Source organism: Pestalotiopsis fici (genome assembly GCF_000516985.1).
Source record: "Pestalotiopsis fici W106-1 unplaced genomic scaffold PFICI_Scf_10, whole genome shotgun sequence".
Classification (NCBI taxonomy): domain Eukaryota; kingdom Fungi; phylum Ascomycota; class Sordariomycetes; order Amphisphaeriales; family Sporocadaceae; genus Pestalotiopsis; species Pestalotiopsis fici.
The window spans coordinates 1,648,574-1,675,116 of record NW_006917100.1 but is presented as its reverse complement, the minus strand read 5'-3'; the positions used below and the strand labels follow the sequence as shown (position 1 = coordinate 1,675,116).

Here is a 26,543-nt window from a genome sequence, read left to right as displayed (position 1 = left end):
TTCGAATTGCCTTAAGTCTACCTAGATTATGACATTTTGCGGTTTTGTTTATTGTACAAGCCGGCTCACTAGCACTGCCACAAGCTACGCGCATAGAAAGACCATTTGGTAGTGGCTAGCCCCCTGCTGTGCTGTGAGCTTAGGGTAACCTGCCGCTGCGCCCAACGGGGTCGCCGCAGTACAACAAGCTATGTACCTATTCTTGCGTCACTCGCGTTATTCGCGTTGCTCCTGACACTCGAGCTAACCGCATTTTGACCCTGGTCGTATTGCTCGGGTTATTCGCGTTACTTGCTGCGTCAGTGGGGACTCAGACTACACCCCACATCCCTTGAGGACGAATCCTGTCAAGGAAATGTTTATAGTGTGGGTTATAGCTGGTGTTCAAAGAGATAAATTTGTACTTTTGGCTCAGTGGGCCGGTAACGACCACGTGGAGTAGCCTCCAGGAGTGTAAGTAACTAGTCTCGCAGTTTCGTACTGATCACCAGCTGCTCGCTTGACTGTAACCATATATTTTCTCTTACTCTTTTCCCTCTGTCTTTTACCCGTGTATGTGAGACGAAATATGTCATCTCTCAAACCAGCGAAGATCGCGAATATGGATACTCCGAAGGAGCCATACACTGGTAGTTCCCTTGACGTCCCCCAAAAACTTGGACACCAGGGACTAGATGCCGACGTCTCGAATATGCTGGCAATGGATCCGAGACTCTCGTCCACCCAGTCGTTGACACCCTCTATAATTGACACGAGGCAAGGCCCACGGCGAAGGCTCCTTATCATCTACATACACGGCTTCATCGGGAATGACGATTCGTTCCACTCCTTTCCTGTTCATGTGCACAGATATCTCAGACAAAAGCTGGCGTCCACACATGCGATCCACTCCAAGATCTACCCCAGATACAAGACTTACAAGGCGTTCCATCTTGCCAGGGACAACTTTAGTGAGTGGCTAGCTCTCCATGAGTCCCCCTCCACCGACGTTGTCCTTGTCGGTCATTCGATGGGGGGACTCTTGGCAGCAGACGTGGTGCTCATGGTACGTCCCTGTGCCCCAAACTAAGCCAAGTTATATCAAGTCTAACTCTTGGTAACAGAAGAAGCCGTCTCCCGACGGCGGATACTGCCGCAAGCACCGAATTCTCGGAACGGTCAACATGGATGTTCCGTTTTATGGTGTGCAAAATAGTGTCATACTAACGGGCATCTTGAGCCCATTCCGGCCAAAACCCAGACCAGGCGACATGTCAGATGTCATAAGACTTCATCAGTCAACAAGCCAGATATTCAAGCCCCAGTCCCCAGAAGGTAGCCCTACAGCATCCTTGACACAGCAGAGGTCCACCTCATCACTGCGCAATTTTTACTTGAAAGGCAGCAGCACACTGGATCCCAACTACAATCCTCACTTTTCCAACGACCTGCGGATAATGGACCGCGGATGGTGGAAGAATATTGAGCACTTTGTCAAGAAGCACCGAGCAGAGGGACTATTACATGCAGGTTTTCGCCACCTAAAAGCACATTTCGAATTCGGAAGCTGTCTGCTAGATTCCCAAAGGCTAAGGCTCCGGTACAAGCAGCTGCGAAAGCTAGAGGATGCAGGGCCTAGTGGTGTTATAAATGAATCACTGCAGCCATCAACAGACTCTGAGAGGTGCCGTTTCATTCAGTTCTACACAGTCTGTCACAAAGGGCGGGCGCCTAGTACTTCCGCCGCGGACAACTTTTCAATTCATTCCAAAGCTTCCAGGCAGACGGGCAGCACCGACATCTCCCACATTCCACACTATGGAGTTACCGAACAGAACGACGGGATGCCTGAAAATAGTTGTTCTCCCATGCCAGAGACTCCTCGGAAAGAACTGCTGTTTTGTAAACTAGCACGAGAGGAGGACGGGCAGATTGATAGGCTATGGAAACGTGTGACCATGGCGACGACTGATGAGATCAGTGCTCATACAATGTTATTCATGCCAGGTCCTCATTATGGAGATCTGGTCGATAGGGTAGGCGAAATTGTGGCTCAATGGATACTGGAAATTACACCATGATCTCTACAACTGGGCTTTCTGCTTCTTTGGAACATGTGATTCTCTTTAATAATGAATAATCAATTTGGCCGACGGCCCCCGGTGAAAGGATTCTTTGATCTCGCCGTCCAATTGGTATTCAATTCCTCTTACACGTCTGCTTACCACTGTAGTCTAAGGCTAAGCTCAAAAGTTCCTGCAGGCGTAAGACGCTGTTGGTCGAATAACTCGAGACATTTGTGGATGATTGCTGGATCAGCCGAAAGCTGATTTTGCAAGTTCGTCGATTTTGTGTAAAGTATTTGACTCGATTCGTCGCCGAGCCTCCGAAGGCCAGTGCCACCGTTCACCCACCGGTAGTATTTCAGCTTTTCAACCACCAGGGTCAGGCCGGGAGTCTCAAGTCCATTCAGGACGGCACCTGTTAACTCCCGGATTCCATCAAAGAAATGATGTCCATGGGTCCAATCTGAATTTGTGAACATCCCAATTATAGAAGCGTATGACTGTAAGCTACCATGTAGGGAGGGGTGAGACGTTGATGACCCGGATTGTATTGCGAGGGAGCATAGTATGGCAGCCGAGATGGAAATAAATGCGATAGTGGCAGGCGATATACTGCCGATCAAGCCAGTACCGACTCGCTCGAGCTGTTTGAGGATCTAGTGACTGGTGAGTTATCTATGTACTCGAGATCGTACTACGGACACTACCCACTTCACCCATGAGGATTGCATGTTCTATAGCTCCAACATAGTCGGACGCATTATGCCATGCTTGATTGTATAATATGTCGATGGGATCCTGTGCGCCATCTGCATAGAAACAAGGTTAACAAGTAAAACGATCCTCGCAAGACGAACCCAAGTACAAATATGCTGTAACTCACAAAGCAATTGATGTATTCCATGCAACCAAATCATTGCTTCAAGTTGATATACCAGATTTACCGATGAGATGGTCATCAGACTCTCTGGAAAATTGATGTAGTACATTTCAAGGGCACGTAGATTTGAATCTCTGGATTTCTGACTCACACGTGACTGTGGGGATTGTAAAAGGGCGTTTCGAAGAATACTGAATATCCTTAGTAGAAAATATGTATTGAGAGAGGAAGAACTCACGGCAGTAAGGGCAAGAAGAGCCCACGGAATCCGGTTCTAGAGCCTGGAAGATTTGGCACAGGCATGCTCACACTGGCTTCCGGTGTTGATGCCGCCGCATCGGCCTCGAATGTAGGCAATGTGACGGGCTGACTGTAATACAGGAGCCCACGAATGCTGTCCCACTCAGAACTATGCCCAAGGCCGGCGGAAGTGTTTGGACTACTCACAGGTTGTTCAATTGAACCAAAACGGACACGCTATGAAGGTTACCAACTGCGACCATCGCTGAGTCGATATGCACTTACTATTCTATACTTTTGCGTTGGTCTTGCGTTCCATGAGCGTTGGCATTTGCTTTCACCTCATCCAAGATCACGATGGACAGCCCGGACCATCGCTCAGCGATACCCGAAGCAGTCGAACTAAGGTAACTTAGCGAACTCAAGATGGCCAGTGAATACGCATCGCCAATGCGAAGAGGACCATCCTTCCAAGTGAGGATCGGGATATCCGAGAGAGCATATATGCAGCTCTCCTCGGCAGCAAGTAAACTTTGGTCTCGGCCATCACTGTCAAGCCGCACGGCAAAGGCCAACAGAGCCAGCACTAGCGACGGACAGAGTATGTCGTCATGAAGACTATCCAATTGATCTAATCGATCGTGGAAGAAGCTCAGCAGCCCGATATGGTTGATGCTTACAAGCAACTGTTCCATCAAGCGTGTCGCATGGGACTCATCCACGGGTAGTTCGCGCGAGCGCGACAAGACACGTTGAACAAGAGTGGGACTATTTGAATCGAGAGAAGCCTCTATCAGGGCTGCAGAACGCATCTACATATTTCACGTCAGATGTTTTCGACGGCACAAGGGCGTCGAGTTTGGGTAAATGACTTGCAGTCCTGTTTTGCGACACCTGAGCCTCTGCCGGCGCTTGGTTTGTGCCGTCATCCTGTGGCTTGGGCGGTCTTCCCCGCCTAGGCGTAGGCCGATTCCAGGTACAGCCCAAGCCGAGCCGAGTGCAGCGGCCACACGCACCACTGCCGTTGGCCTGGCTGCATTTGTATTTCTGGTCATCGTATGAGTTTAACCGGGTGGAGAGATGAAGACTAGTAGGTAAGGCTTGAGGTTAACTCACCAATCTGGCGCACGTATCACATGAACGCGCCATTGTAGGTTGCAGGGGGGAAAGGCAATGTTTAGAGATGGGGCAGAGAAGCAAAAGACGCCGGCGGAGGATTTCTGGCAATACAGGGCCTATATCAATGGAGAGCGGGGGCGCTAAATGGTGAATGCGCTGGGGCCCCTTGAGACCAAGACCAGCGCCCCGGCTACACTGTATTCCTCCATAACAAATAACACTACCTGGTAGTCGCGCCCTGCCCATCGTGAGTCTGGACATTTTCCCATTCAACCTGGTAGATGGCAGCATTACGGTAGAGGAAACACTATTATCCCTACGACTACACACTTTTTTGCATGCAAGTCTGGCCTCTGCCCGGAATTTGCCAATATGGAAGCGGGACAAGGGCAGCCCTTGTTATCCCCCAAGCAATATCAAAATTTTCGACACTGTAGGCCTGAATTGACCCCAATGTCCCCACACTTTTCGATCTGTAGTAACAAGGGTTGATAGTTGTGCGCATCTGCCGCAGCGCCCTCGTGGCCATGAGCAGCAGTGGTCTACCTCTGATAGACGAACTACTTCCGCTATGCTCCGGGAATCCTGTTATGCTAGACACGCTTCTGTCTCTGGCGTCACGGCGCGATGTTGACCACGTCCAAGCTGCTGCTGGCGCACCAAATCCTTACGATACGGCCTTGAACGAGGTACAGCACTATGTCTCTTCTCTCGATGACGCCGACCTAGCGGACCCTCTCCGTATCCAAGCCCCAATCTCCACCGTCCTCTTGTTGACGATACTTTCTTTCGCGGGCCCTAGCGAAGACTGGCATCACCACACCTCGCGTGTCGTCAGCTTGATTGACTGCATTGACCTAACTGGCATGAAGGCGTCACGCTCTGGTAACTTTCTGCTCATGTGCGCGGCTCATCTCGATATTCCAGCCTTCTCCGTAGGCAAGACGAGATCTTCTTTACATGCATGGACGAAGTGGGATTTGCAAAACACAAATGGGCAAGTTTCTACAGACGGCAGTCATCCAGACTCTTCATTCTTGCCGTTCGAGGTTCTGACTGGCTATCCTGTTTCACTGGTGTCTCTGATCTTCGAGGCAAGCATGTCTGCCGACCGCAGCAGTGTCGACTCTTCAAAGCCCGCCGACCAGAGATACATTGTGTCGTCGGAAGCAGAGTCTGAGCAAGAACGCGATCTGGCATGGAAGCTTCAACTAACTCTAGAAGCGTGGCGCATGCCTCCTGTACCTCCCAACATGACCCCTATGGAGCGACAGGCACTGTACACGGGCTGGAAAACGATGCACAAGGCCACCATGCTATTTCACATGCGCCGCAAGGGATTTCGCTCAAATCTATTAGTACTGTTGCCTACTCAATTGGCGGAAGGTGCCCGTGGACTGGTAGAAGACATCGTTATCGGGGTTCGTTGGCTGCTTTTGTGTTGGGAGTCTGATCAGGTACCTATGGCCAACGCAATGGCATGGCCTATAGCTGTCGCTGGGTGCGAATGCGGCATACCAGGACTCGAAGCAATGACCGATGATGTAGACTGGTGCTTGGAGAGAATGATCAAGTACTTTGATATGGGACATTTGGCCCATCTGAAGACATTGCTCACCTCCGTCTGGGCCCAGAAGCAGAGAATAACAGAAACACAACAAGGGCTTTTCATGAGCCTAGAGCTAGCAGCGAACTTGAGACAGCTCACTGTACCACTCTTTTGAAGCAGCCCAACTTAGATATACTGCCCCACAAAGATACTCACGACGTGACACTGCTTCTTGGCGGGTAATATAATCACAACTAGAGAATGAAGTCTCCATGGACCGTTGCGTTGATGTGTAGATTTGTAGAGATATCGTCATGTCGCCCCGATAGCTTATTCGGCTCCCAAATGGATCACGGCTGTGGTGGTTCATTTTATATGTCCAAGAAGGTTCATTGATGAACTAGTCTGTTTATAGCCTAGAACTTGACACATTCACTCTTGACGCCTATAGCCCTTGCATCACCATACACTTTCACGAGTAGTCCTCTGAAGTAAGATCATCATGATTGAAGACCAATCAACTCTCCCGGAGCTGGAAACTGGACGCCGTTCAACTCTTGGGATCCGAAAACAAATTCCCGATCGTTGGCAAGATCCGCGTCGACGTGTCTTTCGGTGTGCGGTGCATACAATGATGGCTCCAATGGAGATGGTTGGACCATGCAAGGTCTGCCGTCAACAACCTGCATGTGATCAGCATTGATACCTGGGCTGATCCAGAACACCATGTTGGGATCAAGCTCTGATTTGAGTGCCGACAGCCTTGGGTAATTCGAGCCCCAAAAGTGGCTGCTCCAGTTGGGCTCATCTGTACTGGCCTGTGTCTTCGTTAGTAAATTTGAGATAAAACTCGGGTATTTACGCGCTTCAAACCTCATTGATGTACGTTCCCATGCCTGGGGCAAATTCTCTGAGCCCATCAACATTAGTGGTATTTGTCTTCCACCCTACCAGAAAGAGTGTGGCATTCCTCCATCCGGGGTTGGCTGCGGTTTCGCTTCCATCACCGCGAGTGGTGCCAGGAGTAGTCATCAAGATACCCATGCTTCCTGCTGTTCCCCGAAGTGCGTAGGTCAGGTTGGGGCTTGTCAAGTGAGCTGCGCTCAAAAGATGACTATCGTAGGGAACAATTCCATGGCTCGTAGGCGCACCGACATTCTCTGCGGGTCCATAGGTAGTGTTGAAGAAGTTTTTGTATCCGTCGTACAGAAAGTGTTTGCTTTGAAATGGTGTCATTCCTGGGAATGACTGCATTTTTGTAAGAATGGGACCCCAGATGGAGTTGGCTTCGGTAGCATTGGCTCGTGGACCAGCATGGATCGCATGGCACCGGATGTTATCACCTTGCACGAAGAAATAAGCAGAAATATTGCCTCTGTCGTGAACCTCTGGAAGTTGTGAAAGCAAATAAGCAATCGCCTCGCTCGTTTGTGTGACTCCGGTTTCTTGGTCGATCACGTCGGCAGACAGGGTCGAGTTCATGTACCAGTGAAAGCTGAGGATGGGAACCTTGGGATGAACTTTCCAAGTGGCCTCGACGATGACACCAAACGTACTTCCACCTCCACCTCTGATCGCCCAAAAGAGCTCTGGGTTGGAAACCTCGTTGGCGACCTTGAGCTCACCGTCGGGAGTGACGATCTTGGCCTCGAGCCATTGGTCGGCTCCAAGGCCGTATTGTGCTGTCATGGGACCATAGCCACCATTTTGACCCCAGCCGCCAGCAGCAGCCACTCCAGCTATTTTCACTTATCAGTATTTGCAATCCAACAAACAATAGGTATTGGAGTTCCACTAACCATGGGTACCGCCGACCAGAAACAGACCTGACGCATCGAGAACCGTATTGAGGTTGAGGCCATTGACAGCCGGGTTGAATGTGACGGCCGCTTGCACGCCAGGAGTTGCAGTAATTGCCTGCACCGACTCATTACCGCAGAGGCTTTTGACACCTTCTACCGTCGCCTCGAAAGATGGCGACGCCCGAGCACCTTGCAACAGTGATAGGTCAATGAGAAGTCCAGATCCGGCAATGTTACGGCCAAGCTGGTCATGTCCGGTTGTGATGACGGAAACTCGAACGTTATTTTCTGCAGCGAATTTCACCGCTGCCTGTACATCAGAATAGCTGGTTGCGCGGATGCGATAGTCTGGAAGTGGTCCAAGGCTGTCTGAATTGTTTTCTGCCTGGACACCGGGTATCGCTGCCTGCCACTGCTGCAAAGTTGGCCAGTCGGTATCCGTTGACAGTTTACGGCACCCCGGCACCTGCCCAGCGGCGCCACCCGCGAGCACTCCAAGCGCTAACAGTGACCCGTAAAAGACTGAAAGGTTGATCATGATTAATCTTGTGTTGCTGCGCGGCAATGTTGTTCCGCATTTCGAGTTACCTAGAACTTTGGACAGAATCAATGGCCTTTATATATGAATAGAAAGCTACGATCATCTGTCAACTCTCTATACGGGATCGTCGGAAAGTTTGTTTATCTCAAGGCTACAAGTCCAGGGGTCGGGATCATCCTAATATCGCCCTTCGCTTTCGGCTTGGTGGTTTGGTCCGCATTCAAAGTTTGAAGAGTGCAATCCATTTCATAGCAAAATGGGCAGTGCTGTGAACTGACCCATTGCTAGATTCCTCCAGCAAAAATCAATTCTACTTCTTCATTGACACGACAAATGTTTCGTGCCTCTAATATGCCAAATGAATAAATTCACAGTGGTGAATTAGCTTGTATTTCAGTCAAATCCATCTTGGTTGAGCAGATGATTATAGCGAACATAGGTACCATTTAGGTAAGTATATTTGGTGCTCAGTAGCTTGTATGGCGCATTGTTGTGTGTAGTGGGCATTCGGCGACCAGAACTAGTAGGTACCAGACACTATGGCCCCCTGCCAAGCCCGCAAGCTTCTAGTTATTCTCCCCGCACTCCGCCCTGGGAAAGGTTCCCCTTGTAATTGACGGTTTTTATGCTCAAGATCGACAGTAAAACAAGGCTTATTCCACAGCGATGCGTGGCGCAGATGCCACCTCGGTTTCGGGTTCGCGTTCAGGCTTTCACTGGCCAGCTTGGCAAGCGAAGACCACATAGCAATCTATAGCTGGGACAGTCTCAACTGTACGATACGCCTATAGTCCAATAATCTGGTTCCAACTGTGACGACTTGCGCGACTGGAAGTACCCAAGTCTTAGTGGTATGTTAAGGTGCAAACAATCACATGGTTGGCGATTGCATAGCAATGCGCCTTTTAGGAGACGTGTCCCCCTTGGACATCTTTTATTGCTTTTAGGATCAGCAGCAAGTAATGGCAGTGCAACAGGCTCTTCTGCCCGCGAGCATTGTTAGTTCGTGGTGTCATAAGTTATGATTGTGGTGAAGGAGCCGGAAATTTTATGCATCAAGCGAGACCCCAGGAAATTTGGTGTTGGATGGTTTTGCAGCGGGTAATGTTGCGCCATATGGAAGTCAAGTTCCACCGTGAGTTGTCAGCTATATGCTCATAACTATTTCTTGGTGTATAGAGCATAGCAATTGCATATGCGCCTGCTCATTATTAAGCTCAAGCATCCCTGAATGAGTAGCAGAAAATGAATTTGAATATTAACGCAGAAGATATGATTACTAGGCGCAAAACGTTGTTTCTCTGATCGGGATATACGTATGAAAATTCACAATAACACGGCAGGCAGGAGCCATAACAGCATAGCTCATTCTATGCTACGGTAAAGAGACGTGCTTGGTAGAGGGGAGGGGTTCATCGAACTAAGCTTAAAATTAAACACTTGGTCTTGTGTCCAAATCTGCGTAGCGATCCTGAGAATCCCTGTTTCGTCTGCAGCTGCAGACGGGTGGGATAGGCAAGAAACCAATACAGTGGAATATGGAATGGCAGCCCCCGCCGGAGAGTAGGCATCTGTGCCACGAACATACCGAATAAAAGATTTTCCTCATGCCTGAGACATCCACACTTGCAAGAATGATACATGTACTCTCCATCAGGCTGTAGTCTTATTGTATTCGCTAGCTTCATTCAGCTGCCACTATAAACGTAAGCCCAAACTTTTTATCGCTTGCTGCTCAAGGTTCGGTGGAGTTGAATACTCAGAGGGGCGGCTCCAATGACCATAAGCTGTGTTAGCCAGAGCCGTGCCGATTGGTCTGTGAGGTTTGGGCCTTTCTGTGCCCTATAGCTCGAACCGCAAATCAAATTGGGGCCCCCAATGTGCTGTACAGTAGCGTCAGCGGATTAGAAGGTGAATACAATCAGATTTATGAGCTGAATGCCGGGCCCTTCTCCTGCAATGCACTAGAAATAACAATCCAATCAAGTTCTCGCCTTGTATTGTCAGCCCCCGCGTTATGCTGCATTATCTATATTGAGCAGACAATGTGCCACAGCGCATGTATTTATAGGGATTCTGTTGAAACATTGGCAACGCGGGATGCTGTAGCTGCAGACGAAGATGGCGAAAAGCAATGTTTTGCAACGAGAGACGCGAATAAATAGATTGGGTCGCCGATATTTCATAATTGACAAAATGGTCTTGCCAACTCCGATACCAACCACCTTTCTTTCAATTAGACTTTTTAGTGAAAATAATGTCGGCAAATATCATCCGTGATAGCATTGACCAGCATGTCCACACTGGCCTCTGGACAGATTGGTCGAATGGACCTGTCCTCGGTCGAACACTCACCATGTCTCGTTCGAACGGCAATCTTCTTATCGCATTTACCGCATCTTTCGTCGCTTTTGTGGCTACCTGTTTCTGGAGGATTCTCTGCCTAGCTATCCACAGATGCTGTTCTTCTCAAGATCCTAGAAACGCTCTTCACGGCCAGCGTCAGGTCATTCTACGCAACTCCTCCAGCGCCGAGAGCGGATTGATCTCGCTTGTGCGTCTTTCCTGGGCGTGGCGTCACTTGGGTCCCCGTCGACTGCTTCACCTGCTCTTTCTCTCCTGTCTCGCTGCCACGATCGCAGCGGCATTTACCGTCGCCGGTGGCTTTTCATCTGTAATTTCTTCTGCGGTTGAAGATGTTGTCTTAATTGATAGCTCCAACTGCGGCTTCATTGGTGCTCCAACCAATGCTTCATTGATTGGGCCAAGCCTCATGTTCATCTCGGAACAGTTGAACAGCGCTGCGAATTATGCTCAACAATGTTACTCGTCTAACAGTTCCGGAGTTCTTGGATGCTCGCGTTTCGTCAGAGACAAAATCCCGAAACTTACAATGACAAATACCTCGTGTCCATTCGAAAACGGCCTTTGCCGGTCAAATGATTCAAACATAATGCTGGATACGGGACCTATCAACACTAATGACGTTTTAGGACTGAACGCGCCAGAGGGAGAAAGGTCTTCCTACAGATCTGTGCTTTCTTGTGCACCGATAGTAACGGACGGATATGCGACCCAGAGAAATACCTCCAATGGCAATTTTGTTCAGTACAACTATGGACAGCTTAGAATGGGGTCCCTTGAAAACCAGACAATGGTTAACTACACTTTGGAGACAAATGATCTAGAATCGCAATATTCGCGATCGAGAGATCCTAATTCCTGGTCCGGCTTCAACCATAGACTTCGGTATGCAAAACCCACTTTTCGAGCACTATCGCCGTACTCCAGCTGACATAACTTTCAGGTGTCAATCCTCAGCTACTATCAACGGCCAACCTTCCTTCAATAACAACCACCATGGGTGGATTCCACTACCCGGTTTGCAGCGTCCAGATGGCGACGTCACACTGGCTTTTCTTTCTGGAGATGGTATCGTTTATAATCAGCCCACCGAAGACATATGGTATCGCGCATCTGTTCCTGGTGTCTCCAAAGCCACTAAAGGCGCTTATGGACAAGCACAGTCATATATGCCAGATGAAGCAGCATCTCCGCTTGGCTGCGTTGAACAATATCAAATCTGCAATTTGGCACTGCCCAATAATTCTGGTTGTGGGCCGTTGGCAAGCTTCTACGATGCAATGGCTGGCGCTGCGCCATTTTTTAATTTCACGAGCCAAGAATGGTTGCACTACTGGGAAACCGGTACTATACCACCAGAAAATCGAGCAGCAGCTCGTCTTACTTGGATCTTTATGATGTGGACTTTCGAACCTGTGACACTCAACAATATCATCACGAAGATGGGGGCAAGCAGTCTCATATCACAGTCCCAGCTATACGGCGGCACCCAATACGGGTTGCCTTCGAATCAATGGCAAAGCGATGTGGCGCACTGGTTCGATACCATACTGTCTCTCCTATAAGCGACATATACCTCGACCGCGATCGGTCCTAGCGACGCAGCGCTGGACGATTTTCGGTTCTTGCCCGACGGTAGTATACAAGAAGAATTTTGCAACAGCCAGGTGAGATCCGACCTACCCATATTACGATGGTTCTCTGACTAATGACTGCAGAAAATCCGGAGTTCAAGTTACACTTCCTTCAGTGCATTTGGTTTATGCTTCACCTATGTCACTGGGGGGCTGATTATCCTTATCTCGGTAATCATTGAGCCTATCTTGAGCCTTTTCTACAAGAAGTATGGATACCAGAGATATCGCCAACTAGAGTGGACAACGAACCAGCAACTACAGCTCCATCGTCTCGTGCATGAGCCATTGGGACATGGCACATGGTCAAGGGGTACCGAATTCGTCCCTATTACGGAAAAGGACGAGTTCTTGGGCGAGTTGGACGTTTCTACGGACCATCCCGTCATTGCAAAACCAAGCTCCAAGACTGAGTATCAGGCTGGAAGCGGCGACAACACATTGTCAGGAGATCCGGCATTGAATGGCGAGGAAGATGCCCAGAGTGACGAGCAGACAATAATCGACGGGCGCACTGGAAGACAGACACCAGATGGAGAAGTAGCACCTCGGGAAGACGGTTTACCAAGGGACACTACAACGCGCATCGATGAGAGGGTTTCAGCTCCACAATCTGCTGATAGATTATCGTATCATGACGACTATAGTAGAGCCGACGCTCCTGGGACAATTTCTACTTCATCTTTCAGTCAAGTATGAATAGGGCTGCGCTAGCATGGGTAAACAAAAAGGGCCGCTGCCACTTTTTTGGCACTGACAAAGACAGTTTTGGTTTTTTCCCCAGTACTACCTAGGTAACAGTGTTCCTAAGCAATTTAAAACTTAATAAGAAGAATTTGAAGTTAACAGGTATGGCATATCTACCTAGAATTTGATGATATTAGCCACTAATTAGCAATTATATTGTGCCTGCCAAAAGCTCACTTTGTATTGGAATAAAATTTGTTATGGATTCAGAATAAAATCTAGCCTCATTTCGCCACGCTTCTGTCGCCAATAATTTGTGGTTTCTAGCGTCTCCATACATCCATTCAGTAGGAAAGCCCAATTTCTAAAGAACTCTTCACTGAATTCCCAATTGTTTGCGTTCCACGGCTCTCCCCAGATGATGAGCTGTCCTGTCCCAGTCCAGTCAGTCGTGAGCATGTCGCAACATATACCATTGCATAGGAAATCTTCGTCGTAGTCCCCAGTCTCGACGCAGCGAAGAATATTGTCTCTCAGTGCTGGGATGGGAAGAAGATCTACCCATGGGTGATGTGGGACGGTCATTTGCAAAGACGTTGGCGCTAGGTCGTTGGGGTAAATGGGCGACGGACCCGATGAGTATGGTTGGTGCACGTTGAAGAGTGAGACGCCATCATCCGACTCGAGAAACTCGGCCGGGATTTGTAATACCATGGAGTTGCGAACCAGGGCATCAAACACATTGAGGCGCGCAATTGTCGGGAGGTCGTTCAAGTGCGGCGCGTTGAGAGACCATCTTGCCAACGCCGCTTGCAGTGCCGTCATGGTGGCCTGGCGTAGCCGCGGCTCCCGAATAGCGTGGACCAAGGGCAGATTGAAAAGCTGAGATAGGACGTAATCCGACTCGAGGCTGCTCAAGTGGTTCTCATCATGGCGAGGGAATGCCGATGCTGGCACGTTGTTTGCTCTGGCAGCTTGCACCGACTCAATCCGCCTGAGGTGCCTTCTTCTACCTGTACTTGGTCAGTATCACGGAGGACTCCTGTTTATATAAGAACCCAACGTACGGTACAGCCTCTGGTGGAGACGATTCTGCACTCTTCTTCTCTCCGCAGAATCTACGATTGTCGCTAGATCGTCGCTCGTATCCCACACCTCTGATGGAATAGAATCGGATTGTGTCAAATTTGATGTTGCACTGGTAATGTTTGATGCCATTGGATGTTGAAATGTGGGTGGTTCTGCCAGCATTTGTCGTCGTGGGGAATCGAGACTTGAACGGATTACATTTGCTACCAGGTTAGTGGAATTCCAGGGTATTTTAAGCCTCGCACTGGCAAGTCAAGCAGCCCCACCGTCGGGATTATGGTCGGCGGTGCACTGACTCGATTTAGTCTAACCCATGTGGTACTTGACCGCTCTCACAAGAGAACTTGCTAGGATGGGACATTCTGCTTGTGATATATATACATTTGACATATAGTAGAGCTCGTTCTGTCGCGAACAGCCAATTTGTGTAATGAGCCAAATTCTTAATTTTGTCTTGGCTGTTAGTAACCATGATGGCCCAGCACCAGACACTGCTCATCGAGAACTAATGCCGCTAGGACCAATCACATCACCACATGACGGCTCAATTCCTGCTTCATCCAATGCCACAACTGATCTCTCAATTCCGGTCTTCTAGCATTCTTGGATCCTGGCTCTACAGCGCCCACAGGGCCGTAATATTCTCCGGAATGTGCGTCTGGCGAGACTGCAGCCCACAACTGGGAACGAGCTCCCTTTTCTACGGGCGTAGCAAAGAATATGGCTGCATTGAGAAAAGGCTTGAGGAAGATGCCCGTAGAATTGTGGTGAAGACTTGTGGCCACCATGCCCGGATGGACGCTAATGAACTTGAATTCCTTGTATAGAGTAGCAAGGACCGTGGTGTAGTGAATACAAGCTATCTTGGACAGAGTATATCTCGCCGTTGTGTGGCGACTAGACATTGGCGTTTTGAGTTCCTCAAGCGGATACAGGTCGCTTGGAGCTGCCTTTTCGGATGCTGAGGAGAGGTTGACGACGCGGGTTTGTGGGTTCAACTTGGCGGTTTGCTGCAGTAGAGGGAGGAGAAGTAGGGTGAATAGAGCTGGGCCCATGACATTGGTACCGAACTGGAGTTCGTAGCCGTCCTCGGTCAAGCCCTCTGGTGTCATCATGATTCCAGCATTGTTCATGAGGATGTCAAGTCGACTTTCTGATTGGAGAAAGGTTGCGGCGGCCGCTTTGATGCTCGCAAAGGATGACAGGTCCAGTGGAAGAAATGTGATGGGGCAGGCCTTGGGGATGGAATTGCGCAGCTCTCGAATGACGGTATCTGCTTTGTCTTGAGACCGTGCAGCTAGGTAGATGTGTGCTGCATGATGCGTGGACAATTGACGAATTGATTCGAGGCCAAGTCCGGCGGTGCCTCCAGTGACAATAATGACCTGGCCACTTAGGTCGGGTATGTCGAGAGCGGCGGTTGAGCAGGGCATTTCGAGTCTCGATGAACACAAATTGAACATAATCCAATGCGAGTGATAGTAGATGGTGAACATAATCTAGAGGCATTTTCAAGTTCTAATATGTATAAACCCTCGATCTACATACTCGATTGCATCGGACTGATGCCAATTACCGCCCGGTACCACAGAGCCGAATTTGGCCTAGTGCTGGGAAAATAGTAACAGACAGGGGGGTAAGCAATTCAAATCATGGGTGGATCAGTGGGGCGGAACCGCTTTGCATTAGCGCACTTGCAGGGGGATAAGCAAACGGGGCCATGATTCTGTACCTATGTACCCAGGGGTATAATGCCTACCAGATCTTATTTTGAGATTTGGACGCGAATTCAAAAGACCAACTTAGACGGTGAACAAAAGGGAGCTCGGCGCCCCAAACCTGGTGAGCACTGGTACTTCAATTTTCAAAGACTTTGCAATAATCAAGTCCTCCATTCAATCTTTGACCACCTTCACGATGCATCTTATTCTTACAGGAGCAACAGGCCTTGTCGGCTCTGGAGTCTTGGATGCCATGCTGGCGTCCAAAGAGATCACCAAAATTTCCATCCTCAGCCGCCGGCCAGTCCCCGCTGCAGACCATGATCCAAGAGTGCAAGTCATGTTGCATCACGATTTTTCTACCTATGATACTGCAGTTCTGGAACAATTGCGAGGTGCCAGTGGTGTAGTATGGGCTCTAGGGATAAGCGCTCTCCAAGTGACGAAAGAGTTGAGTATCCAGATAATTTGCACATGCGTACATAATTGAATATAGCGCTGACTTTTTGTCATCAATGGCAGTGAATATGTAAACATCACCAAAGAATGGCCCGTAGCTGCCGCCATGGCATTCGATAAACTTCCCCGAAACGACGGCCCTTTCCGCTTCATATATGTGTCTGGGGGTGGAGCAACGCAGAATCCCAATTTCTTCACCCCGTTCTTTGGTCGAATCAAGGGCGAGGCTGAGGTTGAATTGGCAAAGCTATGTAGCGATCGACTTCATGTCGAATCTGTCCGTCCTATTGGAGTGGATGCTTCCGATCACGACGCCATTAAGCCGTATCTACCAGATCCAGGACTGTCATACAAGGTGATGGGATTTCTTTTTCTACCGCTTATGCGAACGGTGATGCGTTCATCGCATAGCCCCACCCAGCCTTTGGGGACTTTTTTGACGCAGATGGCCATGGGGAAATACGATGGACAGTTGGCATTAGGGGGCCCAGGCATACATACGCTGCCTCATGGCTCACGAATCCTAGACAACCATGCTTTTCGAAGACTTTACGGGTTGCCGTAAGACATTGTATCGATGTTGTATCGAAGTAGATAGTACCCACTGTATATCACCGACTCGGGCATAGTAGATAGCTTGTTATCACCCCTCTTTTGTAGTTCCCTAGAATCAACTGAATATCTTCAAAAGCTTCTTCGTTTACAATTTTCCTTTCACGTCAGTTGGAGTTGTATTAAACTGGGCACATGGTAATCCATTGTTGCTTTCCAGATTGGTTACAACATCGAATGTTGCCAAATACCATCAAGACTAATAACTACGCTCTTTCTATAATCTGAGTTCTGGAGAGCTTTTATTCTATGGCAGCTTATATCGTGTCATCATATGGCAAGTCCCATGTTTCCTCCCATCGCGTAATAATGAATTGAAAGCATGAAATCCATTGGAAAATGATTGATGCAGGTTCAAATGATATGACAATACCGAGCTTCTCAGCCAGGACTTCATCCCATGTAGGGGACTGGGCAACCAGCCAAGCCAACATGGTCACGTGACTCGGAGCTGAACATCCATTTCCGTATCTATTCCCCGCAACAGTCAACAATCCCAACGATCAGAATTCCAGCTGAGATCCTTCGTAACCACGCGTCAATAGCCATGTTCGTCGTTCGAAGATACGAGGCACGTCTCTGGCGTATGACAGCCGCACTAGTTGCCCCTAGCAAACGCTACCTCTCAGCTAGCACTTGTCGGCAGATTCGTCTTATCGACGTGAACACTCTCGAGTTGAAAGAATTCCAGGGCTTGGAAATCCCTCCGTATTCTATACTTTCGCATACATGGGGGCCATCCGAGGTCAACCTTCAAGAATGGCGGCAACCCAACGCCGTCGTCCAGCAGAAGGCAGGGTACCAAAAGATCATGAGAGCTTGCGAAATAGCTTCCTATCGAGGCTACGAATATCTTTGGTGCGATACCAATTGTATCGACAAGGCAAGCTCTTCTGAACTATCTGAGGCCATAAATTCAATGTTCGCTTGGTATCAGCAAGCTTCAGACGCATTCGCCTATTTGGTTGACGTGGAACCATTCTCGGCTGCCTTTGTGGAGCGTTTGGCAGCAGTTGAACAGCATCTTAAGGTTGAGCAAGGACAGGAAAACTTCGAATTTCTTCTCAAATACTTTAATATGGAAATCTCCGAAGAACGAGCGGCTACTGAACTGGGAGAAGATGATACTGATCCTGCTTCAACCAGATCGTCTGGCTATCTGAACTACGCAGACGCACGCCAAGCACACACATTCGACGTTCAATCCTTGGAGAACAGTCGATGGTTCACCCGGTCCTGGACGCTCCAAGAACTGCTTGCACCGAAAAGCCTTACCCTTTATGCTCGCGACTGGACGCCTATTGCCGGGAAACAAGCGCTCAGCCCCATTCTATCTGTCGTCACTGGCATTGACGAGGACTGTATCAAAGGCAAGACTCCTATCAGTCAATACAGCATCTCTCACAGACTTTCATGGGCTGCAGGCAGAGAAGCCACCCGTGAGGAGGACGTTGCATATTCCTTGTTAGGTTTATGCGACATTAATATGCCCTTGCTATACGGCGAAGGTACCAAGGCTTTCAGAAGACTTCAACAAGAGATTATTCAGACCTCTGCCGACGAAAGCATATTTGCGTGGGAGCCCCCAATAACTGTTCTCAAACAGAATAATACAGAAATAATGCCGTTACTTGCCCCCAGTCCTTCCGTTTTTCGTTCGACGACACTGAGTTCCAAGGCTGCGAGGCCGAGCGGTATGCCTTACTTCCCAACGAATGCTGGTCTTTCGATTAATCTACCCATCCTCCGTACCTACAAAAAAGACCTGTTCTTTGCTGGTCTCAATTGCGGCCCATCAGACAATCAACAGACATGGCTACCTCTAACTTTACAAGGACCCGACGGCCACAACCAGTACGCCAGGATCCGAAGTTCCCGTGGTGGTATCATATTGCCCCGACAACAGCACTCCATTCAAGAGCGCGAAGCCCTTCTTATACACGACTTCAACTGGAAGTTCCACGACCCTAGGTTCCCCATTCGACCTGACATAGACTTCAAAGAAACATTCAAAGGCCTTACGGACACATTGCAACAACATGACGACGTCAAATTCCTAATCATGTTTCCTGACACTGGGCCAACGCACCGCATTAGCAACGTAGCCGCCACCACGGCTTGCTTCTGGGCCGAGGAACACAGCCTGTTCTCCATGAGCAAGTCTTCCATGCCCCCAGGGTTGGGAAAGAATACCAAAACTGAATATGCGGTTTTGATGTTCGAGCCATCAAATGAACAAAGCGAGACCACTTTGCCATTTGCTCTGAGTTTCCGCCTGGACTTCAGTCAAGATCAACTCAACAGTGTCAGTGGAATGGCTGTAACAGAGGTTGATTTGCAGAGTATAAAACAAGTCAGAAATCAGACTTTGTTGGAAAACGCCATGTGTTACATGTCATCTCGGTCGCAGTTCGACATGTTATGTAACGCATCATTCCCAAATGTTCATAGCATATCGCACCAAGATCTTCAAAAGTCCATCAAACAAGGTGAAAGTTATGGCGGCGAGTCTCGTAGCAATTTCATCGCTCCGAGAGCCATGTTGGGCTCAAGTCACAAAAATCCGCATCTCATTCCCGTCGTTGTACAATTCTCGCAACTAGGACTTAGTTTTCAAAGCTTTCGATATTAATTGAAAATCATTTAAACTCTTGCCGGCAATTACTGCGCCCGGATTGCACAAGTCCCTGTGAGGTTGATTCGGATGCTGGCTTTGGACACTTTGATTCCTGGGATCTCACCATCTCACCATATCCCCATTACCACTGGCGCAACCATGCTGTGGTATCAATGGAGGCTTTGCACGATGCTACCCCCCGGCCATGCCAATCGCCACAAATACGGGCTAGCGCCGACATTGGTGCCTAATATTCAAGAGTGTCTTTATAAACCCCCACACTCAGCCACCAGTAAGACGGAAACTTTTGTTGTGTTTAGTACTATCTCCTACTCACCGCCCGCTTCGGCTCCTCCTCCAATGCTACGTACCTCACACGAGAATCCCCGCAACAATGGCTTCAGAGAACTCTACAGCCGGCCATGGTATTCAACTTATAACACCCGGCAGTGGACCAAAGAGAGTCAAGTTCGTGCAATCGCAAGTAGTTATCCTCAGAATTAACAAAACACCAGTTTCATATTTATTCATGACTTCAACGAGGAAACGGCTACAGCGTGGACATTTTCAGAGTCTGGGACGTTTTGGCCGCTGTGGCTGTCAAGGCACCATTGTCCACAATCTCGGCTCTGGTCATATAATTACAACGCCTCGCTTGGAGACGCGAGCGATTTTGGAACGCAGGCGGCGCTCCTCACTGATGTGATCGCCAACATTGTAGAGGACAGCAATAGTGGCATCACCGTTATCCTCGTTGCCCGCGGCCTCGGGGGTCTTCTTGCGCAATACGCATGTATCATGGCTGACACGAGGGAAGAATTGCGCGACATTCACTGCGATCTGCTGACCTTTGACACTCCATCCTTGGAGAGTCACCTGTCACCTACCACAAGCAAATCAGCAGAAGAATCAGACGACCAAGGCCCGGTTTCCAAGATGAGGGGAGAGATTGATACTCAGTTCAAAGCTCTTCTCGAAAAACCTTACTCAGAACGGCATACGTTTTATTTTCACAACGCATTAAAGAGCACATCCATCGCTGGCGGGCAAATTGGAGAAGTCAGTTTTCATGAAGCAATATCATGTAGCCCGGCATATTCTTCAAATGGCTAACGTGAGGGGGTTTATTAGGATGTCGCCGATCAGGAGGATGTCAGCAAAAAACAGGACGAGAAACCAACTGTCAATACTTTGAAAACAAACGTGCTTGACAATAATGTCACGGAGCCTGTAAGGGGAATCTACATCAATATCAGTCAGAACACCCGCTAATGATTCCTCAGTTAGCTACGCAGCTTAGAAATGAGAACGACCCAGTCTTTATAGACTGTCTTCAGATCTTACTAAGCTACCTTGGTACAGCTTCGACAATGGAAAACATCATGGTGGAGAAAAAGAGTGGCCTGGATTGGTTTGGGTAGTATGGCTCAAGAATTGGAAGGCAATGTCTCCATTCTCGGCTTCCAGGACCTTGATTCCGAAATATTGGCAGCAGGCATCGGCGGTGGCGTGTCAGTAGCAAAGTAATGAAGCAACCATTATTAAAGAAAATACATAAATTAATTTTTTTTCTTAATTAATAATGCCGTTTCTCCGGGTATCAAGGCCATATAACAAGTTTGAACCCCATAAAACCCACTTTTTATCGTGGTATGAAACGCTGACACAAGCGAAACCCCAGAGCATATACTTCTACTCACTAAGCGGCTTCAACTTGATATATAGCCCATGCGCCGGCTTGATAGTAATGACACCTCTCGGAAGAATTTTAGCCTCATCCATCGCCAACTCCCAGGAAAAGGTCCGAATCATGGACGCCAGCAGACAGCGCATCTCGGCCTTGGCAAAGCCCTGACCGATGCAGCTCCGGGGCCCGTGCAGAAAGGTCAGGAACTCGTAGTTGCTCTGGGCGCCGCCGTTGGTGTTTGGCTTGCCGGCCGTGATCCAGCGCTCCGGGCAGAATTGGCCGGCTTTGTCGCCCCAGACCTCGGGCGACCTGTTCATCTGCCACATGGAAAGAATGAGCGTGACGCCCTTGGGGATGGGCTGCCCGCCGACATTGGAATCGCGGACGGCCTGGCGCATGGTGATGGGTACCGTGGGGTAAAGGCGCAGCGTCTCGTTCATAACGCCATTGAGGTAGGGCAGCGGCTCGAGGAGGGAGCCCAGGTCTGTTGATTGGTCGTTGACTTCCTGGCCCTTGAAAGCCTCGCAGACTTCGTCGCGTAGCTTTTGCTGCAGATCCTGGTGCTTGGCCAGGAGATAGCAAGCCCAAGTAAAGGCGGAAGAAGTGGTTTCGTGTCTGCGACAGGTGAAGTCAGCTCATAGTTCTCTGAGTTGAGTTTGCAGGTTCCATTTTACATACCCAGCCGCTAGAAAGGTCAAGAGCTGGTCTTTGAGCTCACTATCAGTAAAGTTACCCGACTTGATCAAAAGAGACAAGACATCGAAATTGCCATCTTTTGACTTCTCAATCATTGTCTTCTTTTGCTTCATCATTGGCATACAAATCTCGTTGAGGCGTTGCGAGAGATAATTGAACAAGTTGTTCATCTTCCAAGGCAATAGTTTTACGAAACGAATGCCAAAGACAAATGAGGTCACAGAGAAAAGAAGCTTCTCGGGCGCAGGTTCGAGCAGCTCCTCGTATACATCGAGCAGAGGGTCTGCGGACCGCCTCAGCATATTGAACTCGCGCCCCAGGCCGGCCACACCAATGATGTCGAGAGTCGCTTTGCTGGCCCAGGGCGAGACTTCAATGATTTGAGAATCCTCGCCCTTCTCCGAGACGCCGTTGGCAACCTCCTCCTGGATGAGACTGGTCATGAGCACGGCCTTCTCCCACATGACTGGGTACAGGTCCTTGATGTGGCGGAAGCTAAAGGCGGGCATTGTGCTCTTGCGCAGGAACTTGTGCTGGTCGCCCTCGACCACGATGAGCCCATCGCCGAGAATATAGCGCAAGAACCCGCTGATGTTGGGCGGTTTAACGAAGTCGTAGGCTTTGTGCACGAGGACATCCGCCGGAAGCCGTGGTTTAGCCACAAGGATCTGGCTGTCCAAGGTGGTCAGGCTCAGCAGTTCCTCGCCGGGATACTTCTTAACAATGTCGAGGAATAAATCCCCAGGCGGCCTATCAACCACTAGTAGAGAGCGATGGGCTGCACTGATCACGGACTGCGAACAGATTTTATCAGCTTATGAATCCTGGCATAAATCTCGCGCCGAGGTATCTCACTCACTCGTGGGCCGGGAATATGTCTCAAAGGACTCAGTAGTCTGGGATATACCAATCCCCAAAAGAACAATCCAAATACATAGTTGGCTGCAAAAACAACACCGACGATCCCTAAGTGGTTGTCTGCGTCAAATTGTGGGAAAATCTCAGTGATGCGATTTCCAAGGAACTTGATAAGGACGAGCGACTCGAAGGTTGCTGCTAGAGTAAGGTTTGGCAGAGTGAATAGCCGCGCGAAGGCCGCCATGATGAAGAATATGGTATATCTCGTGTTTTAAGATGAGGAAACCCCAAGGCTGAGGAGACAATGTTAATAAAGAGACAACTGGAACTTTTGTGGTTGACAATGATCCTGAAATAATATGCTTGACGTTGTGGTCGTGCACTACTCCCGAGGAATTGGTAATTGCTGCAGCCTATTTTTGGTCGACCATTAGGTGTATACTAATCCTTCTGACGTTGGCCGAGAGAGCGGACTCGCTATACTAACATGTGCTCGTGTCTTTACAGTCTCTGTCGGTCATTGGAAGTGCTCTCAACCCGAACATGGCTGGAGAAGAGCGGATATTGACACTTCAACGGACACCTTGACATCCGGCTGTTCTGTTGCAGTTGCTGATCGTTCTCGGCAACGTCCCTAGAACAGATCTCGCTTGGGCCATGCACTATGCTCCCGACGTTTTTGGCGCATCTGAGCCCAGCTGCTACTCGCTGTCAGATCGCAAACTAAGCCACTTCTGGTACAAAAAGGTTCCATTCAGCAGTCATGCCTGGAGCTGATCTGGGGAACCTTGTACAGATTGCAATGAAAGTTCCGGGGATCGCTTTGAGAAGATATGCCATGTGCTAGCATGTTGTCAGCTTTCGATGTATCTTTTGGAGTTGACGAGTATTCGGTACATCCAAGACGTGGGGAAGATGTTGCGTCACTCTCGTGTGGGGGCGTCTTTGGTGTTGGGCAAGACTAATGCGGCTCGCTCTTGCAGACCCCTGGCCGAAACAAAAGCGCCTGTTATCGAAATAGGCTTAGTTTGCGAGATCTGCATTCATATCCTCAACTCATGTCTATGTACAAGAAGCAACGGAGCCGAACTACTTTAGATTGATAATCAATGAGGATCCGATCATCTTGAACTTATTCAACCTGAATAGGGCTCTAAGAGTAGGTGAGTGGCGCCCAGCTGATCAGAGCCGTATGGAGTTTCCTTCATCTAGAATTAGACTACTTTCCCCACGTTTCCGAGCAACGTTGACTATATGTACATAGTATCCACTAAGTAGTCTCGCAAACCAAACTGAAATAGCTCCCGGCTTGCGGTCTACATGAATGTTGGGTGTGGCATCACAAACATCATACTCTATCACGTGGCACTAATGAACGACTTCGCCAGAATGACTAAGACGGTGCAAGAATCCGATGACAAGTCCTTGCAGACGGCCAGGACAGTAATTGACCCGGTCAGAGTGTACGACTAAGTCTACTAGGCAAGAAAAGCAAGTATGAGAGCGTTGCAAGTTCCAACAAATTGCGAGTGTGCACATTTGATTTGTATCCAGGCTTAACAATCATATAACAGTCATTGTTGTATCAAAGCTATGTCATTATATCACAAGATGACACCAAAGGAGTACTAGCACCAGTCTCCAGGGGTCCCTCAGGATGTCTTACAGTGTTGAATCTAGTCTGCTCCCACGACACAGCAGACCGTACCCCGATACCTAGATTCAAGCGATCTAGTATGTGGCGGCCATATGCCCTTTGTTGATCCGTTGCGTATGGACAATATGTGACTAGCCTCATCGGTTGCAAGATGATAAGCGCGGGAGCCCCTTCGTGCGGCAACGAGACGGCTTTTCCATCAGAGTCCACATCCCCTAATGCGAAAGGCACCAATGAGACCATGTCATCAATCGTGGAGCGAGTATTTTGCTCCAGAAATGATACAAGCTCAGCCGATACGACAGACTTGCTACAAGCACCTTCTTCAGTGACATTCAGGCCAATGGCACGCTGCCAATATTCCAGAATGCTCAGCAACAGGACAAGCCGCGCGGATCGGACTAATATGATGGTGCACGCTGTTTCAGGGTCATAGAAGCCCCCCTTGGTCGCGACCTCACCCAGTCCGGGTGGCGCACCGCGGCTTTCAAATATCTGTTTCCAGTATGCCCCGGCCTCGGCATCCCAGCTATCAAACTCGTCGAGTGCTTTGAAGCACTCTAGAAGAATTGAAGATTCGTGCGCGGTATTGTCGAGATGATCGCTTGACAGGCAACCCGCCTCGTCTTGTCCTTCAGGCGCACTTGTGACCTCCTCACACATCATCAGACTGCGCCGAAGAGAGACGCTTCTGGTCATCAGTGACATGGCGCGCATCATCGGATCGAACACACTGAGCGACGCGACTAGACTTCCGGGATCGCCATACCTGTCATCTCCTCTAAGGAACGAGTATACTTGCTGAAAGATTGTTAGTCCGCGAAATAGCAGCCAGAATCTGTAGAGCCCACTAGTTTTATTAGAGCCAACATGAATAGTTCGAAGCCTCTGTTGGTGCAAAGCTGCTCGATGCCTCTTCTCTCCAGGAGATAGTACAGACCCGAAGCATGCTCGCAAGGGTCGCCCCAGTCCTCTCCGCTGATATCCTGCAACGATGTTAGCAGTTTGGAGATGAAAGGTCCCCGAAACACTGAGGCCACATACCTTGAACAAGCACAGCAGTATTACTGAAGCGAGGACTCTATCGTCAGTGATGTCAATCTCGTTTTGGATGCAGTTGCGCAACACCGCGACGGTGCGCCCATAGTTCTGATAAGATTGTAGGCGAAAGGTGTTGCCGCCGAATTGATTAAAGGCCGCCATCTGGGCGACTGCGAGCGTTGCAAGCTCCAAGATGCCATGGTCGTGGTGCCTGTAGAGACTAGGAAGGAAACTCAGGTGGCCGGGGAAATTGTCTTTTGCCTCGCATGGCGTGACAAAACGACGAATGAAGTAGCAAAGTGAAACCTCATCGTATGAGATGGCGAGCGACGGCGCAAGCGACACTTGCGTCCCGCTGTTTTTGACAACTACACCAGTGGCATCTTTTTGCTGCGAAGTAGACCGTCGACGGGGCTGTTGTGTATCGGGAAGTTCCTCCTTTGGCGGTGTTGTAACCTTGGAGCTGGCAGCATGTATGCGAAAATGGAACTGATCGCTGTAGCCGGGACACGGCTTGCCATAGAGATAACAGCGTCTGCACGATGGCCTAGTCTCGTCGCACTGCACCCGTTAGCTGTCCAGCCCACTCGCGCAAACTTTCTGTGTGTTCAGCTTATCATGACGAGAATGGATATCCACATCGCTCTTGCAATGCATGCTCCGAAGAATCAAAGACCGACCTTGATCTTGCGCTGGCGGCAGCGCTGACACCCAGTGCTATACCGTCCTGGGAAGACCATTGCCGAAAAGTATAGTACTAGGGTTAGCCAAGTAGAGTGGAGATGATGCGCATGGTTACAATCGTTCCTTGCGAGAGAAAGATACGATTATGAAAACGACAACCCGGAATGGATCATTGGTGATAAGAGGAGGTATTTTTCAGGTTGGCAGGGAACAATCCTCGGAATAATGTTGGAATCAAGCAAAATGTGAGAGCAAAACATTGGGGATTCGGTGGAAAGCTCGAAATTCTGGGGAAGCCGCGAGGGCGGGTCCCGGCGCCCCTAAGCTTAGCCAGAAAAGTACCCCTGGCAGAGCTGCTATGTACTGCCAGCTGCATTCCCCAAGGCGTGGGGAGGCTCTAACCCGCTGAAGTTTAGCTTGCGAGCAACGTTAAAGGTCAGATGTCAACTACTCCTTTGACACGCAAGCCGAGGTTTGCTCCCCACTGGCTGTTGCATCACCAACGGGAGCATACTCCAAGCCTTCCGATCTGATGGTGTAAACAGGTTCTGGAGATTGAAA

General features: G+C 49.3%; 10 protein-coding genes across 10 annotated transcripts; 5 read left to right on the top strand and 5 right to left on the bottom strand.

The window, feature by feature from the left end:
- Window positions 1–601: 601 nt before the first annotated feature.
- On the top strand, window positions 602–2,060 carry PFICI_12734 (uncharacterized protein; the record flags this gene model as incomplete). The annotated part of the gene is made up of 2 exons (XM_007841315.1): window positions 602–1,045; window positions 1,104–2,060. 2 exons carry the CDS (start codon window positions 602–604, stop codon window positions 2,058–2,060), a joined length of 1,401 nt encoding a protein of 466 aa, XP_007839506.1.
- A 2,751-nt stretch (window positions 2,061–4,811) lies between these two features.
- On the top strand, window positions 4,812–6,008 carry PFICI_12733 (uncharacterized protein; the record flags this gene model as incomplete). The annotated part of the gene is made up of 1 exon (XM_007841314.1): window positions 4,812–6,008. The coding sequence occupies one exon, from the start codon at window positions 4,812–4,814 to the stop codon at window positions 6,006–6,008; it is 1,197 nt and encodes a 398-aa protein (XP_007839505.1).
- Window positions 6,009–6,333: 325 nt separating this feature from the next.
- Window positions 6,334–8,173, bottom strand: PFICI_12732 (uncharacterized protein; the record flags this gene model as incomplete). The annotated part of the gene is made up of 3 exons (XM_007841313.1): window positions 6,334–6,651; window positions 6,707–7,572; window positions 7,633–8,173. The coding sequence occupies 3 exons, from the start codon at window positions 8,171–8,173 to the stop codon at window positions 6,334–6,336; spliced, it is 1,725 nt and encodes a 574-aa protein (XP_007839504.1).
- A 2,260-nt stretch (window positions 8,174–10,433) lies between these two features.
- On the top strand, window positions 10,434–12,873 carry PFICI_12731 (uncharacterized protein; the record flags this gene model as incomplete). Its single annotated transcript, XM_007841312.1, has 4 exons — window positions 10,434–11,425; window positions 11,484–12,077; window positions 12,138–12,207; window positions 12,259–12,873. The coding sequence occupies 4 exons, from the start codon at window positions 10,434–10,436 to the stop codon at window positions 12,871–12,873; spliced, it is 2,271 nt and encodes a 756-aa protein (XP_007839503.1).
- A 246-nt stretch (window positions 12,874–13,119) lies between these two features.
- PFICI_12730 (uncharacterized protein) lies at window positions 13,120–14,079 on the bottom strand (the record flags this gene model as incomplete). The annotated part of the gene is made up of 2 exons (XM_007841311.1): window positions 13,120–13,874; window positions 13,929–14,079. 2 exons carry the CDS (start codon window positions 14,077–14,079, stop codon window positions 13,120–13,122), a joined length of 906 nt encoding a protein of 301 aa, XP_007839502.1.
- A 395-nt stretch (window positions 14,080–14,474) lies between these two features.
- On the bottom strand, window positions 14,475–15,383 carry PFICI_12729 (uncharacterized protein; the record flags this gene model as incomplete). Its single annotated transcript, XM_007841310.1, has 1 exon — window positions 14,475–15,383. One exon carries the CDS (start codon window positions 15,381–15,383, stop codon window positions 14,475–14,477), a length of 909 nt encoding a protein of 302 aa, XP_007839501.1.
- A 1,906-nt stretch (window positions 15,384–17,289) lies between these two features.
- On the top strand, window positions 17,290–19,374 carry PFICI_12728 (uncharacterized protein; the record flags this gene model as incomplete). The annotated part of the gene is made up of 1 exon (XM_007841309.1): window positions 17,290–19,374. The coding sequence occupies one exon, from the start codon at window positions 17,290–17,292 to the stop codon at window positions 19,372–19,374; it is 2,085 nt and encodes a 694-aa protein (XP_007839500.1).
- Window positions 19,375–19,753: 379 nt separating this feature from the next.
- PFICI_12727 (uncharacterized protein) lies at window positions 19,754–20,780 on the top strand (the record flags this gene model as incomplete). The annotated part of the gene is made up of 4 exons (XM_007841308.1): window positions 19,754–19,827; window positions 19,875–20,418; window positions 20,491–20,589; window positions 20,643–20,780. The coding sequence occupies 4 exons, from the start codon at window positions 19,754–19,756 to the stop codon at window positions 20,778–20,780; spliced, it is 855 nt and encodes a 284-aa protein (XP_007839499.1).
- Window positions 20,781–21,051: 271 nt separating this feature from the next.
- Window positions 21,052–22,844, bottom strand: PFICI_12726 (uncharacterized protein; the record flags this gene model as incomplete). Its single annotated transcript, XM_007841307.1, has 3 exons — window positions 21,052–21,661; window positions 21,725–22,536; window positions 22,602–22,844. 3 exons carry the CDS (start codon window positions 22,842–22,844, stop codon window positions 21,052–21,054), a joined length of 1,665 nt encoding a protein of 554 aa, XP_007839498.1.
- Window positions 22,845–24,191: 1,347 nt separating this feature from the next.
- PFICI_12725 (uncharacterized protein) lies at window positions 24,192–26,038 on the bottom strand (the record flags this gene model as incomplete). Its single annotated transcript, XM_007841306.1, has 4 exons — window positions 24,192–25,058; window positions 25,109–25,243; window positions 25,302–25,859; window positions 25,979–26,038. 4 exons carry the CDS (start codon window positions 26,036–26,038, stop codon window positions 24,192–24,194), a joined length of 1,620 nt encoding a protein of 539 aa, XP_007839497.1.
- Window positions 26,039–26,543: the final 505 nt, after the last annotated feature.